At 38.4% G+C, this 15,628-nt stretch overlaps 1 protein-coding gene across 2 annotated transcripts in view; it reads right to left on the bottom strand.

Moving 5' to 3' along the window:
• The window catches only part of LOC137102161 (E3 ubiquitin-protein ligase TRIM9), a 38,033-nt gene that overhangs the window by 5,332 nt on the left and 17,073 nt on the right, over positions 1-15,628 (bottom strand). Inside the window, exons 3-11 of one of the 2 annotated variants that reach the window (XM_067481371.1) lie at positions 12,898-13,020; positions 8,247-8,357; positions 6,847-7,000; positions 6,325-6,405; positions 4,686-4,849; positions 3,938-4,076; positions 3,146-3,270; positions 2,867-3,045; positions 1,146-1,308 (exon numbers count right to left, since the gene is read on the bottom strand). In XM_067481371.1, coding sequence (XP_067337472.1) covers positions 1,146-1,308; positions 2,867-3,045; positions 3,146-3,270; positions 3,938-4,076; positions 4,686-4,849; positions 6,325-6,405; positions 6,847-7,000; positions 8,247-8,357; positions 12,898-13,020 — 1,239 coding nt within the window. The remainder of the gene's footprint in view (positions 1-1,145; positions 1,309-2,866; positions 3,046-3,145; positions 3,271-3,937; positions 4,077-4,685; positions 4,850-6,324; positions 6,406-6,846; positions 7,001-8,246; positions 8,358-12,897; positions 13,021-15,628) is intronic. The other variant, XM_067481372.1, reaches the window with a different exon arrangement.

Consider the following 15,628-nt stretch of genomic DNA (forward strand, 5'->3'; position numbering starts at 1 on the left):
CATTTTTGGCCAAGTGTGCTAACACATATATATAACAAATGTGCTTCAGGTTTCTGGATTTTGGTTTCTGGATTTTGTTCTTAGCTGATTTAAAACCTTCATGTTGGATTGTAGCGTTTTTTACAGATCCCTTTTGTTTTGTCCTTTCGGTTTATCCCATGAGTTCAGGATCGCCACAGCGGATCATTGTCTGCATGTTGATTTTGGCACAGTTTTTACGTCGGATGCCCTTTCTGACGCAACCCTCCCCAATTTCTACTGGGCTTGGACCAGCACTGCACAGCTGGGGAGGGGAATGGGTTGTTAGGGGTTCAGTGTCCTGCCTAGAGACACTTTGACATATAGCCGGGACCGGATCGAAACATTGACCCTGTGGTCCGTGGACGACTGCCTTACCAACTGAGCTACAGCCGCCCCCGTTCTTTAGTGGGATCTACCTGGTTTCATAAACTAAAGGAATAAATAAAATTAACCATTGGACATGTACAGAGGCATATAATCACATTTCTGCTAAATTGATTATTTGAGGATTTATGTTCAGTTAAACATGACTTTACCAGTTATGAAGTTCCAAAAATAATAACAAAGGAATGACAAATTATTTGATAGCATAACAAATAATGATTAATTATGCTCTAAGATGTCCAAATGTCATCCTTACAAATACAATGCAGTGCTTCATTTAGGTGCTTTTCATCACTAGCAGCAAGATGGATGGCAACACCTGTGAAATTAACCAAAATCCAAACATATTCTATTCATCAGGATATAAAACTGAGAAAAAAGCAGATCCTTTTAAGAAGGATGTAAGGTTTTAAGAAGCTGTAACCAGTGGATATTTGGTACGTTTGCTTTGGTTTAAACGATGAATGATTTATCAAAGTTGTTATTGATGAATGTTCTTTCAAATACTAAATGATTAATCACAATGTTATTTCAGCTCTGTTTTGAATTTCTGCATAACTACTGTACGAGTCTAAATGTAGAACAACGCATTACTGCACTTTTCACATCAGTTGTTTCCCTGCTTCAGTGCACATCGCTGGTAAATGTCGAGTTGTGACAGGTTTAGTATCTCCAAAAACTCAGATGACACTGTACAGCACATAAAATTATAATTCAGAAATATAAACACACACACAGACCTGCACGTTTCTATTGAGGCTGACAGCGGGCACAAAGACCCCATCCAGGTTCTCGAAAGCAGTTGGCCCATGCTGCTTCTTGTTAATGTAAAAGGTCAGGGTGTGTTTGGTCAGATCCAGCAGGACACCCACAGTCGAGCCCTTAGTGATGCCCCCCTCTGCCCTGTACATAAACACAGACAAATAAACAAGATCAATTTATAATATACATAAAGTGAAAGCAGAGGATATACCGTATTGCAAATGGCATGTTAAGTTCATTCATTCATTCATTCATTCATTATCTTTCGCTTATCCTGAGTCTTGATGCAGTGGCAGCAGGCTTACAAGGCTTTACAGATATCTTTCTCCCCAGCAACGTTTTCCAGCTCCTCTGGGAGGATTCCAAGGCTTCCCAGGCCAGATGGAATATACCCTTTGCAGGAAACTAATTTCAGCCACTTGTACTCAAGATCGTATTCTTTCGGTGAGAGGTTGAAACATAGGCTGACTGGTAAATTGAGAGCTTCACCATGTGGCTTAGCTTCCTCTTCACTACAAGGGTTCGGTACAATGTCCGCATTACAGCTGATGCTGCACCAATCCGCCTGTCAATCTCACGATCCATTTTACACTCATGACTCTCATGAACAAGACCCCAAGATACTTAAACCAGGGTTAGTGACTCACTCCCAAACCGAAAGCAGCAATCCACAATTGCTGAGAGGCTTTCTGGGAGAGAGACATGGCCTCAGACTTGGAGGTGCTGACCTAGCCACTTCACACTCGGCTGCCAACTTTCCCAGTGCATGGTGATGGTCATGGTCTGATGAAGCCACCAGAACCATATCATCAGAGAAGAGATTCTGAGGATCCCAAACTGGACAATCTCCTCTCACGTCTGCTCCTAGAACTCCTGTCCATAAAAATCCTAAATAGAATTGGTGACAAAGGTTAACCCTGACAGAGGCCAACATCTCCTGGGAACATGTTTGACTTATTAAAGAGAAATTGAACACAACTCGCACTCCAGGTGTACAAGGACCAGATGGCTCGTAACAATGGCCCCGGCACCCCATACTCACGCAATACCCCCCACAAAACCTCCAGAGGAATACCCTCACTATACATTTGAGTTTACCAGGTCTGTTCAGTACCCTTTGCCACCACTGGATCCAACTCACCACCTGGTGGTGATCAGTTGACAACTCTGCTCCTCTCTTCACTTGAGTGTCCAAGGCATACGCCCTCAAATCTGCTAATACAACCACAAAGTCAATCATTGACCTGAGGCCTTAGGTGTACACTTGTGAACAACCCTATGCTTGATCATTATGGACAAACCATGACTAGCACAGATGTCCAATAACAAAGCACCATTCGGATTTAGATCAGGCAGGCCGTACCTCCCTGTCACTCCCCTCCAGGTTTCTCCATCATTTGGACATTGAAGTCCCCCAGCAGAACTGTGGAGCCCCCAGGTTGTACTCTTTCAAGGACCTCACCCATGGTCTCCAAGAAAGCCAAGATACTCAGAACTGCTGTTTGGTGCATAAGCACAAAAAACAGCCAGGGCCTTCCCCACGTGTAGTTAAAACAGAGATTCTAATTCATTTCTGATAGTCAAATTAATTTGTCTGGAGACACATGAAAAAAATTTACTATCAATATTATCACTTATACTATAAAACAAAATGTGAGGAAAATATTACATTTTACCTTCAGACAAAGCATGCTCCTACCTGTTGGTGTGGGAGTTGTTGTGCATGAACCAGGAGCGGTTGTTGTCCACGTACATGGCCCATGCCTTGTCATCTTTCCCCAGCATCATGTCTTTCATGGTGTTGATCCTCGCCACCCCAAATGCAGGGTCGGGGTGGTTGTCATAGCGGTCAATGCTAACCTCCCAGTAGTGGATACCCTGAAGTTCAATTTAATAATTTTATGGAGAAACAATATATATAAAAGGTCCAGTATGAGTTTTAAAATCAATTAAAAATTAAATGTTAGTGTGTGTTTACCTTAGATAAAGCTGCTGTTCCCAGCACCACGCGGTCATCGTAGCTATTACAGCTAACGGTCAGGTTTTCATTGGACAAAACGATGTCCCGGTGAGCTAAAGAGGGGTCGAAGGTGAACCAAGCCACTGCAGAAAAGAAACAACAGCCAGTCATGAGGCTGCATTCCCTCACTAATGTTCCGCGAGATAAGTCTGTGCCATCATTCAGACCCATATTATAAAATATGAAAGCCATAATATTTACTTGATATTAAAAGGCCTCAGTGATGCTAAAAGACCCTGAGCTAAAATCTATAGGAAATAATATCATGAGTTCCTCTGTTTACATGTATCAGGGGTAAGAGGATAATTCTGGAGTTTGAAGGTCGTGAGTTTGATTGTTGGCATCTACAGCGACCCAAAGGAAATAATCAAAAGCCCCAGAAAATAAAGGTCAACTGTCTGACCAGGTCATGCGGTTCAGAAGTTCTTAGGTTGTGAGTTTGATCCAGTTTTGAAGTCCTGCAGCCAAAGTTAACACTCAAAAGCGCTCAGGTGGTTTGATTGTGATTGTAATGTGCCAGTGATGCAGTCTGGTTTGAATCATGATCATTATGTACAACTGAAACGTCACTTTTAACCTTTCTGCTTAAAGCTGAGACTTAAAGCTGAGCTTTCACTGCCTTCTCTTTTCTCTCCTTTCTCTCTTGATCAGGAAGATGCAATGTTCAAGTAAAGGGAGAAAGAAGGTAGGTTGGTGAGAGAAACGGGGAAAAGGGGACACAATCAAGACAATCACACACACAAAACCTACCATCAGAGGTCTTGAGCACAACCGTCTTGCTGTATGGTCCCACACCAATGGCATTGTAGGCTTTAACCCTTGCGTTGTAGGAGCTGTTAAAATGCAGGCCATCCACTGTGCACACTGTCTCCTTCCCCACATATACCTCCTAGGGGTAGACACACACCCACAAACACATTTAGTATGGAAACCAGTACAAATGTCCGTTAAGAGCATGCAAATGTGTTCACTGCTTACACAGGCAGCACTTTACTGCACAGTTATAGCAGGGTAATAGTGGGGTAATGTGGTGATGTCACATAATAGGGATTTAATGTTATTGTAATATCAATTGAATAGGATTATAATCTTCAATAAACATTAATGAAGCAATATTATGGGAATTACTAAAGTAATGACTAGGTAATACTTTAGTGTAAGCAATGGTAGCTCTAGGAAATAGGAAGTTAAAATCACAAACTAAACACTAAGAGCTGCATTATTTACCTGGAAACACATAATAGTCTGTGTGTGATAACCATGTAAGAGAGCTGAAAAATGCTAAATGATCTATTTCTACATACATTTATACTAACTGTTCTGGTAGAAGACTTGACATAAGCCCTGCTCCCTTGTTACCATGGTTTTACCATTTTTATTATCGTTCTATCATTATTGAAGAAATATTACAATCCGATTACATACATATAAATATACTGTGAAACCTAGTATTCGAAAGGCATGTTGAGCATTAAATCACTGTGCCTTTGGTACCCACCCTGTATTGTCCTCCGTTCCCATCATCCAGCTCCAGGATGTAGCCCTCTATGGGACTGCCAGGGTTTGCAGTTACCCTCCAGGCCAGAGTGGTGCTGTTGTTTCGAGTGCAGCACTTTTCAAGTTGCAGAAATGGAGCCGCTGGCACTGAGGCTCCAGACTCCACTGTGAGACAAAGATAGGAATGACAGTGTAATTTACTGATATAAAAATCAGAATGGATAAAAATCATTCCCGGACAAGGGAGAACCATAACTTAGAAGGGTAGGACCAAAGAATACGACAGACAAAGGATTGTGTCTTCAGCTGGTTTGTTGCCTTAAAACAAATGAAAGGAAAAGTAGGAGTTTTATTGTGGATTGGAAGCCTTAAAGGTGAAGGAGCTCAACCAATGAAGGCTTTAAGTAACTCATGTGATACCCACTATGGAGGAACCCGTGTGAGTAGTGCTAAGGGTTAGACTGATATAGCTTTGGAAACCAGTGAATATTTTGTAACTGAAGGTTTCAGCTGCAATTATTAGAACACAATTTGGTCAATGTCTTTAAAAAAACTATTTAGTTCTTGTCAAGGTGGGAAAACCTTCCAAATGCTTTGTAGACTGAAGTCATTAAGAAAATCTTTTAACAGCTTAAGAATGAACAGGGTTCTTGACTGGCTAAAATAGTCAAAAAATGGAAGAACCAGAATCACAATGATTTTAGTAATAACATAATATCCGTCTAACCCTTGTGGTGGTAAAACTTGTGCTCGCAAATATGACAAATAAAGGTATACATCTGTTCCATAATATCTTATAATCTTGAGCTAGTTGTGTCAATGTTTCAAGAAAAAAACACAAGTATGGTAAAGAAATACACAGGGTAACAGGCAGCAGTCATGATATAAGGAACAATGGATTCATGTGACATATTTGTTGTTGTCAATTTCAGTATGTAAATTCAGTATTTCTCACAGCATCAGTTTCCAAAGTATTTATTTGACATTCAAAACCAGAAAATGTGTATTACTTGTCACATACAGCATTGCAGATCGTATGAAAAACAACATGTTTTAAATATACATTTGAATAATTTAAAAACTTTCATCCTTGCATGTATATTATGTTGTATATTGATGAATCCCTTTACATATTTTCATACACATTAATATACTGTGTGTATTTTCATTTTACCATTATTACTTATTACATAAAAATGAATTTAGCCTGTCTGGTAATTAGCTAAATCTGGTACAATATATTGTCTGTCAGATAATATTTTTATTATAATACACATTTCCTGTGTTTATTATAGACACTGTAACAGTGTCTGCAACAAAAAATGACATGAAAATAATAATTATAAACAGAGAAGTACATCAGGAAACACTTCTCTTTCTGGAAACTTTTTGTTCCAGTGTTTCAGTGAATGCAGTTTGACTCTGCAGAGGCACCATTACTTGGGAAGGAGCTACAAAACGAAAACCATGCAGAGGAAAGACCAGACATACTCTGTGGGATAAAGAGAGCAATGAGCTTCAACCAGGATGGCTATAAGGAGTGCAAGGGCTAAAGGTACTGATGGGGGAAGGGAGAAGTAACAACGTATGCAAGGAAGGAAAACAGAGGTTTACTTTGAAAAGTAGGGTCTCTGAAATACCTCCTGGGATCTCTGTCTCCACCTTAGGCTCGTCACTGCCTGCTGCCTGGGTTTGTTTCAATAACCGATGCTCCTGCACATCTGGAAATGTGGGGTTGGTTTGGGTGTTTATTTAAAACAGCACGTGGACAAATGACGCCATGAAAAGCAGCTGGGACTGGTTCTCACACCAGTAAAGGAATTTACATTGTTAGCATCAGATCCAAAAAGCAATGAAGAGCACATGCCTTATGACCTAAAGGTCATGCTGAGTACTAACCATAAATGACAAATTGATTATTTATCTGACACAATTTAAAAGACTACGTCAGACACATAAAATTCATGTCATGTTAATTGTGACATATATTATGTTCAAAGAGAAGTTCGACAAGAGAAGTTTGTGACCTGTTGAAACCCTCATTGACAAAGTTTTTTTCGTAGCCTGTAGTACCAACCTTAACCCTACATTTACTGAGCAAAACATTGTATTGAAGGAAAAGTCCACAAATGTACACAAAAAGCGTGCACTTGTTTGTTTACCTTTGCCCTGACAGAAATCCAGCTGCAGGATCGTCTGCAGCAAAGAGTCTGTACTCAGAGTGAGGTCAAACTCCGGGCCGACCTTCGGCTCCAGGGCGCCTTTCACCCACTGGTCCTGAGACGATGTCACTCGCTTGATCAGGGCGTCTGAGATCTACATAAACACACACACAAGCAAAGCCAAGTTAACTCGAGCGAACACGTACCCCCATACCATATACAGTAAAACAGATTCTCTTTTCTGGGATCTGTTCTAGTCATGACTTCATTACATTGTGTCTTACAAGTGAAACGAGGCTCATGGTGGTGCAATTCAAATATTTAAGGATGCAAATCACACCCCTCATCTGCAAAGTTAACATTACAAAGTTTGAGTAAAAGATCAAATTTGGCCGTAAAACACAGATTTCGTTATTTAGCTTCATTTTCTCAACTCAGATTAGTCGAATTTATAGATGTTCACATGTATTATGTACAAATGCTTCTTCAGTTGGGATTTAGACATCAGCAACAATAAAGAACAACAGAATAAACATATTCACTGGGAATAGAAAAAAATGTGCATTTCTCTATTTCATCTTTCCCTGTTACCTCACACTCTTTCTCATGTAGTATCTGTCTCCAGGAGGAGAGACTGAAACTATACTGTAAATGTAGCTGCAGGGGTCAGATATGGTTAAAAGGAAATGTGTCCAGTGTGTTTTTGATTCTGTAGAACATCTGTCTTCTTCGTTTCTTATAACTTTATTGAAACCCATCAGGTAAACTTGAATTACTCTATTGTGCATGTATTCCTCTATGAATCCATCGATTTTCAGTTTACAGGCATGTCAGTCCACAAACTGAACTTTAGGTGACAAAATATAGTTAAATTATATGACCTATGTGTATGTGAATATCTTATTTTGTGCTCTTTTTGTTAAAAAAATTCCTCCTCAGAAAATATTCTTTTACACACTGTACATACATACACCATATATAATGTAGTCTAGTTTACTTATTTAACTTATTTTTATTTAGCTCTATAAGGCCAATTAGAACCAAAAGTGTCTCCATCTGTCCTCCTAAGCAGATAAAACTTAAATGTGTTTTGTGAGCTGTTAAAAAGGATCCTGTTTCTCCAAGTGTCCTTCTAAGCAGGCGAACATGTTTGAACAGATTTGACCTTGTCAGTTTGACCTAACATGCAAGGATCAGTAACTATTGATCAGCTACTGAGAATCTGAGCCTGCTGATAAGTAAAATAAAACAGTTGCAGATCACATGTGTTTGTGTGTGAGTGAGGCAGTTGCTCCCACATTATTCCCACAGCAGAGGTAAAGACAGTGTTTTTAACTGTGCCGGTTTCAGAGGCTCTATGCAAACCTGATATCACCTCTGAAGGTTTACAATTGAGTTACCTGGAGAAATCCACTGGGGTCGTTCTCTTTAAGGACCTCCAGACAGTACTCCATCATGCCAGTGGTCTGACGTAGCTTCATGGTGCAGTGAGTGATCTGGTCCCGCACCACCTGATAAAGACACAGATTAGAGGAATTACTTATATCATATAGAATCTATCTATGTAATTGTTTATTTTTGCTTTGTCTTTTACACATCAAATAGACAATGGACTATTAATGTCACACTCCTGTTCATGCTGAAGGAGCAATTGTAAAAATTATTCATATCACAGCTACACTCCATTTAACCACGATTTCCTGCCTCTGTGACTGTATGTAAGAAACAACACACAAACTTGATAAAAAAAAAAACACAGCTGGCACAAAACAAATTGTTGAGATGCACATAATGTTATTAACAAAATTATTCCAAATGACCAAAAATAGACACAAATAAAACAAAGCAAAGCAAAAAATGCATTAAATTACTAAAAAGAGACAAATAAGTATTAAAAAATAAGATACAAAACAAGCAGTAACAGATAAAAAAAAAAATACACAAACAGTTGAAAAAGTTTTTAAAAAAGCTATTTTTAAAGCTATTCGTGTCACAGTCTCCACGATCTGTCCATGGAAACACCTAATATGTTAAAATGTGAATCCAACACTTGTGACCTAATCACTTGAAGAACAGTGGCAGCACCACATTATGAGCTCTTCCTCACAAAGCTTGTTGTTACACTGTTGGAAATCGGAAATGGGACACGTGTGCAGCTGGTGATGACAACCAGGTGATTAGACTTAGCTTGAACAACAGGTGAGTCAGTGGCTGGCAGGCAACATATGCAGGAAAAAAAAGGTGCAAAATGTAAAAACCGGCAGATGGCGTATCACTATAAACACGTCTAAAAACCCAGTAATATTCCCGGCACATTGTGGGCACAAGAAGCGCTGTTTCAACACGTCACACCAATGGAAAAAACTGATTAGGTAAGGTGAGAAACACGTTATCAGCCTTAACCAGACAAATGTGACTTTTTCTCACTCTCTACCTCTGTGGATGTCTCTCTCTCTCACACACACCAACGCACACATCACATCATATCTGCAGGCTGAACTCTGAGCTGGAGGGAAATGAGATTTGGATGCGTGTCACAACCAGTCGTTTGAGGCTGATAGAAAGTCAGCAAACTGTCACCACCAGATTAGTCTTTTGTCTACATTCAGTGATACCTGATCTTTCCATCTTTAATAAGCTGCTCAAAGTACAACTGATGTATGTACAAATGTATGTACACATTGGCTTTTAAATGACTAAACAGGGGATTAGATAGAAGCCAAGATAATTAATTCATCCATTAACGCATGGTCGTCTGAAAGAATCAGAGAGCTAATTAAGTGGAATACTGGTAATGAGACCCCTCGTTTATTGATGGTTAAAGAAACGCTGGTTTATTTTCCACCTGTCAGCTGCTGTCTACACTGACGCGACGACCAAGGAAACAAGATCAAACAGCACATGTGTATGTTTGTCACATTTGTGTGACTTTTTATCATTTATTTCTTGCTTTTCTGTTTATTTATGAAACATATTGAGACAATTGACTCTCTTACTATTTCTTCATTAAGAAATACTAAAATTTAATATCTAAAAAAATTTAATAGCAGACGTGTACATGTGTACAACGTTAAGTCAGAATTATAGTATAGTCATAACTTTTGTAATCACAGCTTAGAGCTGTCTTAGTTTTGGATTTCAAATTATGAGGATGAATCAATGTGAAGGTTTGTTAAAGGAGTGGTTGTATATGTAACTGCTTCTGGAATTCATTTCTAACAACATATACAGACAGACACTCAAATTATTTACCAAGACACAATTTGTTTTTCAAATCAAGTTGGCAAATCCCTGCTCATATCTCCTGTGTAAACATCATGGGATATGAAGCGTGAAGCTGGACTAAATCTCAGACTTATTTTCATTTTCTCCTGTCCCTCTGAGACGAGCCGTCAGCTCCCTCCCACATGCTTCAGCAGTTCTGGCTGAAGGGAAGTTTCAATGTGTTCCACTTACACCTGAAATGAATTTGAGGGGGCAAATATTGAAATACGATAACGCAAGCCAGTACTAGAATACCAAACATATGGGAAACATAACACGTAGCCTTTTTTAGTGCCTCTGGAGCACATTTCAGACAGAGTCAAATCTGGAGCTGATATTGTCAAGTTCTTGTAGAATAAATACACAGTTTTTGTGTTGGCGTACTCTATTCTGTAAGTGAGGTAAAAAATATTTTCAACCCTCCTTATTTATTACTGGGGCTTTGTTTTGTTTTAGCATTGCTTTAAAACTCAAACATGCACTTTCTGTTATCTGTTTTTTCAGAAAACTGAAATAACCACAAAACTGGTAGATTTGTTCTAAAACAATGATTCAATAACCGCGATCAGTTGAGCCCTAATCTCATTCACTGAAGGACCCAGACACACATTTCTACGAGTCAGAAAAGTGGAGATTAATCCACCAACCACTGGATTACGGCTTTGACCAGGGTGTGTTCTTCAGCATCCATCTTTTTATAGAAAAAAGTCTGTAAAGTGAGGTTATTTACAGTAGAAGTTTTGATTTTTAGGGGCAAGAATAAACAGTACTAAAAAACTGAGTGTTTTACAAAGTGAGACAATACATTTAAAAATGGGGATGGTTTTGGGAGGGGATCTAATCTTTTAAAATTACACCATTAAATGTAGTGATATATATTATTTTTAAAAAAGTATTTTACTCTAGATATTTTTACTTTGAGTACTTAAAGTCTATTTTGCTGATAATGGTTTTGTACTTTTACCTTACTGTCTTTATAAATATGATGTAAAATATGATCAGCTTATTCTTAGTAGTGGAAAAACACATAAGAACAAAATTATTCTGGCAGCTTCCATTACACATTCAAGCCTTGGAATAAACCAGCACAGACAAACACTGCAAATATTTTAAAGGTCAAAGGTCAGTTCACAGACAGGAAAATACGATCCACTGACTCTATTCCAGCTTCTCTTCTCTTCTCTTCTTGGAACGGCAGTTATATAATGTGCATTTTTGCCTAAAGGAAACACAATTTGTGTCGAGTCCAGTTATGCATTTATGGCAAAGCTCTACACTTGTGGGAGCTGTGTGAAAATCCACAAATAACGTGTGAACACTCCTGATTAATTTTGCACTTTAGTGTTAGTGTCTTCCTTGAATTTCGAAAACATAATCAAACAGTTTTTACACCTTAATTTGTTGTCTGTGTAATGATGTATTAGAGCTGCAATACACACATCCACATCAAGGTGATAAACAAGATGTTTTAGTATAACTGAGCTACTCCTCACTCAGAATTACAGACATGGACAAAATTGTTGGCACCTACAAAATTCTTCAAAACAAGTTTAATAAATTACAGACAATTGAAAGTTATCCAGACAGATATGTTGGAGATGATCATAAAAAAATGCTTCTTGTAATTAACATCATCACTTTGTTGTTTGGTTTGGTGTGTGTTGTAATATAGAAATTACTCTGTGGAACCAAAAATCAAAAGCAAAGTCAGATTGTTTATTATTTTCTAAAAATGTATTTATTTCATTTATTTATGTGTTTAATTTATCATTATCTACGATCAGCTGTTCTACTCTTGTCCCTGTTTCCTCACAGCCTCCAGCTTGTTGCCCTCTGGCTAAATCTCAATCCCCAGCTCGCAGATAATGACAACAGCTGTCCTTGGAGCTTCCATCTAAACACCCTCCCTCCCTCCCCCCCTTCCGCCTCAGTCAGCCAGACGGTCAGTGGGTCACTGGGCACGTTGATGCTGGGCAGGCATCCATGTGATATACTGCCACATAGGAAAGTCCCAGCAGTGTACTTGCATGGGAAAGTAAAAAATAATCACAGTATGGGAAGAAATGATGTGGTTTAGGAACTGCAACTACATTTTTCAGGTATTAAAGATCCTGAAATCATATTTTTAAGCTAACTGTTATCATTAAATGATAAATCAAATGTAGTGAGATTTATTTTTATCTGTGTGTTTATTTGTCTGCGAAATGTTCTCACACACACAAACAGCTGATTTAGTTCAATTTAACTTTATTTGTATGGCGCCAAATCACAACAAAGTCCTCTCAAGGCACTTTACAGAATACAGTCAAAACTAAAATCAAACTATAAAGATGTATGTGATTCTGTGAATGTTTCATCATAGCCTATTTAGGATAAACAGAAATACCCGAAAACAAGTTATTAGAAGGAAATTTAATGTCGTATTAGGACAGAGAGCTGTTTGTAGTGTACAACTTTGCTTCATGTTAAAATCTATTTAAAACTAATATAAATTACAGTCAAATACTGTAAACCACCGTGTTTAATCTATGAGATCAAGAAGTGAAATACACTTAAAATTGCATAAAACCATGTAGTCAGCTCCTTTTACCGCTATAATTTTTACAGTAATTTATTGCAGTGTAAAGTACCAGCTCAGTGCAACTGCTAAAACTACCCTTTAGATTAGATGACTTCCACCAGATGGAGGATTCACATTTTATGTTTATGTATCAGGGGCAACAAAGCTTGCTTTACTGAGACGTTGGACAGACTGTGAAGAGAAGTGTACAGATGCAGCCGTCTCACCTTTAGCTTGTACTCCTTCTCCTTGGTGACTTTGGTGAGCAGTTTGGCTTTCTGTCTGGTCAACGCCTCGATCAGAGAGTCACACTGCGCCACGAGACAAGCTTCAAACTCCACACCGTTCTCCTGAAGCAGTGACACAAACACAGGGAAACAAAGGTAAAGCCGTGAACACTTCATCAGCATAAACAAACCATCCTCCTGACACTAATGTCATACTTTAGGAGGCAGTTTTGTCAACACAATAAGCTACTTCAGAGTCATCATCCTCATAATGGGGTTTCTTTGGAAACACTAAAATCAACACCATGACTGTAATAGATGTTGTGTTGTTTTGCATCTCAGTCTTGCTTCATGTTTGTTCCTGATATGTTAATTTAGCAACAAGCTCTTGTTCTATTTATGTCTCAGCCACACAAACATTAGTATACAGCATTAAATATTTAAATAGACATATTATACAGCACATTCACCGTCTGTTCATGGAACGGCTCTCTGTACATGAACATGTACAGGTTCTCAATATGTAGGATACTTACAGTGAGGGGGAAATCCCCACTTATCCTGTAATATTCAAGTGTGGACATTGTATTATATCTTTTGCTCACTACAGCAGACATTTTTATGAGTGGATCAACAGTTTTACTATAACTTAATGTTTATGGTGCATAACATAGCTAAGACACACATGATGACTTGTTCTAGCTGTTCAATGGACTCGAGATGGAGCATGTGCTGTGTCAGTAGGGTTTTAAGATACGACTAAAGACATTTCGTTAGAACTAGTGATGGGAATTCTTAGCAAGGCCGTGGGGATGACATTTTTTGTAGGCAAAACTGGAAGTTAGCATCTCCCTGTTTCCCTCAACAAAATTTGATTTTTCCATTTGTATTTGGATTTTGACATTTGAATTATCATAGAAAAAGGTCTCTGTGACAAAGAAAGGTTTTTACCCACATGTTTTGTTGAAAAAACTTTCATGATTTTTGAAAGTTAAATATTCTCTCCAGAAGTAACGAGGTATTATTAGGCCGTAAACAAACTAAACCACAGTGTCACCACCACTAAACTTCTACTTTGTAATTTGTTTTAGCACACTTATCATTTCTACAAATGCCTTTCTTCTTATAGTGACCTGATAAAGCTACTGAGTTCTATAAAGTCAACAAGGCTGTAAAGACAGATTACTAAGTTGATGAGTGTCTGTGTCCATTATGATGAAATTTATTGATCCCAATGACCTCTGCAGTCTCACTTAGCCACTCGTTAGCAAACGTCTTTTTTAGGACATAAAAAAAGCTCAAAAATTATGCGAGAGGGATATTTAGTGATGAATTTTGTGTCATAGAATAAACAATGAAAATCACTTGAGCTTGTGTTACAGTAGATACAGACCTTATTTCAGACATTTAATTGATGCGACTGCAACATTGATTTTGGGTCTGCAACATGTTTCTTCTGCAAAAAACATGACACTATTTTCATCTTCAAATAGATACAACACTGAACGATTTGCAGCCTCATATAAAAGAGGAGGGGAAACCCCAAAGTTCAGTAGGTATCAGTGCAGAAACTGGCAGTTAATGAGAGAAAACTCCACAGGGGGATTTTATCTGAGGAATGAGTCCACATGATGAGATGAGGTGTCAGATAGTAGTGATTTCAAATCACACTTCCTCTGCAGAGGGACACAGTTAGGATAAGTAAGAGGATGTCTGCTCAGATTTCAGCTCATAACTCACATTTTGCTTTATCTACACATCTCTCCGTGCACGTTAGCTCACACACTGCAAAGTAGCTTCTTTTAACCTAAATTCAACATGCTGCATTCTGCAGAAGACTCTTATACGGCAGACAAGCCAGGAAAGTGCAGCACGTAAATGCGTGTTTTTGTTTATGTGAATGGCAGATGCTGCAGGAGAGATCAGCTGCACAGCAATGCTGTCCACAGGGAAAATACACACACATGAATAAATACACACATTTGGCCGACGTGGTTCATTGTGGCTAAGTCATTCATCGGCTTAACTTCCCTGCTGCACAGTGTAAGAGGTCCAAATCTTTCTCTGTGACTGATTTATTTGGAGCTTATTGTCCATTACCAGCAGTTTCCTCAAAGCAAGATTCATTTATGCTAAGAAAAACATGTAAATTATGTAAAAAACTCTGGAACTGCATGAAATTGATGAGAGATGATTATTAGCTCTGGTTCAGTCTTGCACAGCCAACCTCGGGCTCACTGTCGAGATCCAGAGAAAATCCAAGGGAAAAAGTAAATCCATTCTTCCCTTTTCTATTTGCATGCAGCAGCAACCAATCGTCAGAAAATCAACATCCGAGTAATACAAACATCCCATGAACACCATAAAATTATCTTCATGCCACTGATATTTTGTGATATAACAATGTGGTCAACAAGACCCTTCCTCATCGCTACAAGAAACATTTAAGCTCAGATAATATTACAATTATACATATAAATGTTTCCCCCAGGTTCTCAGAGCTCTTTACACTCAAGTTCACACCACTATTAAATATGGGCTGAATAGCTTTAATAAAAATGGTGTTCCCTGAAATACACCAGAACTTTGTCGTTAGTTTTTCTTAATAACTTTTATATATTATATAACTTGTATAATAACTTATACCGCAAATATAAAATGAGTTTACAAAAGATTTAGTTTGACTGGTGTTTGTTCCCCAACATTTGAAATTTAAATTGCTACTAATTAA

This window comes from Channa argus, chromosome 17 (genome assembly GCF_033026475.1).
Source record: "Channa argus isolate prfri chromosome 17, Channa argus male v1.0, whole genome shotgun sequence".
Lineage (NCBI taxonomy): Eukaryota > Metazoa > Chordata > Actinopteri > Anabantiformes > Channidae > Channa > Channa argus.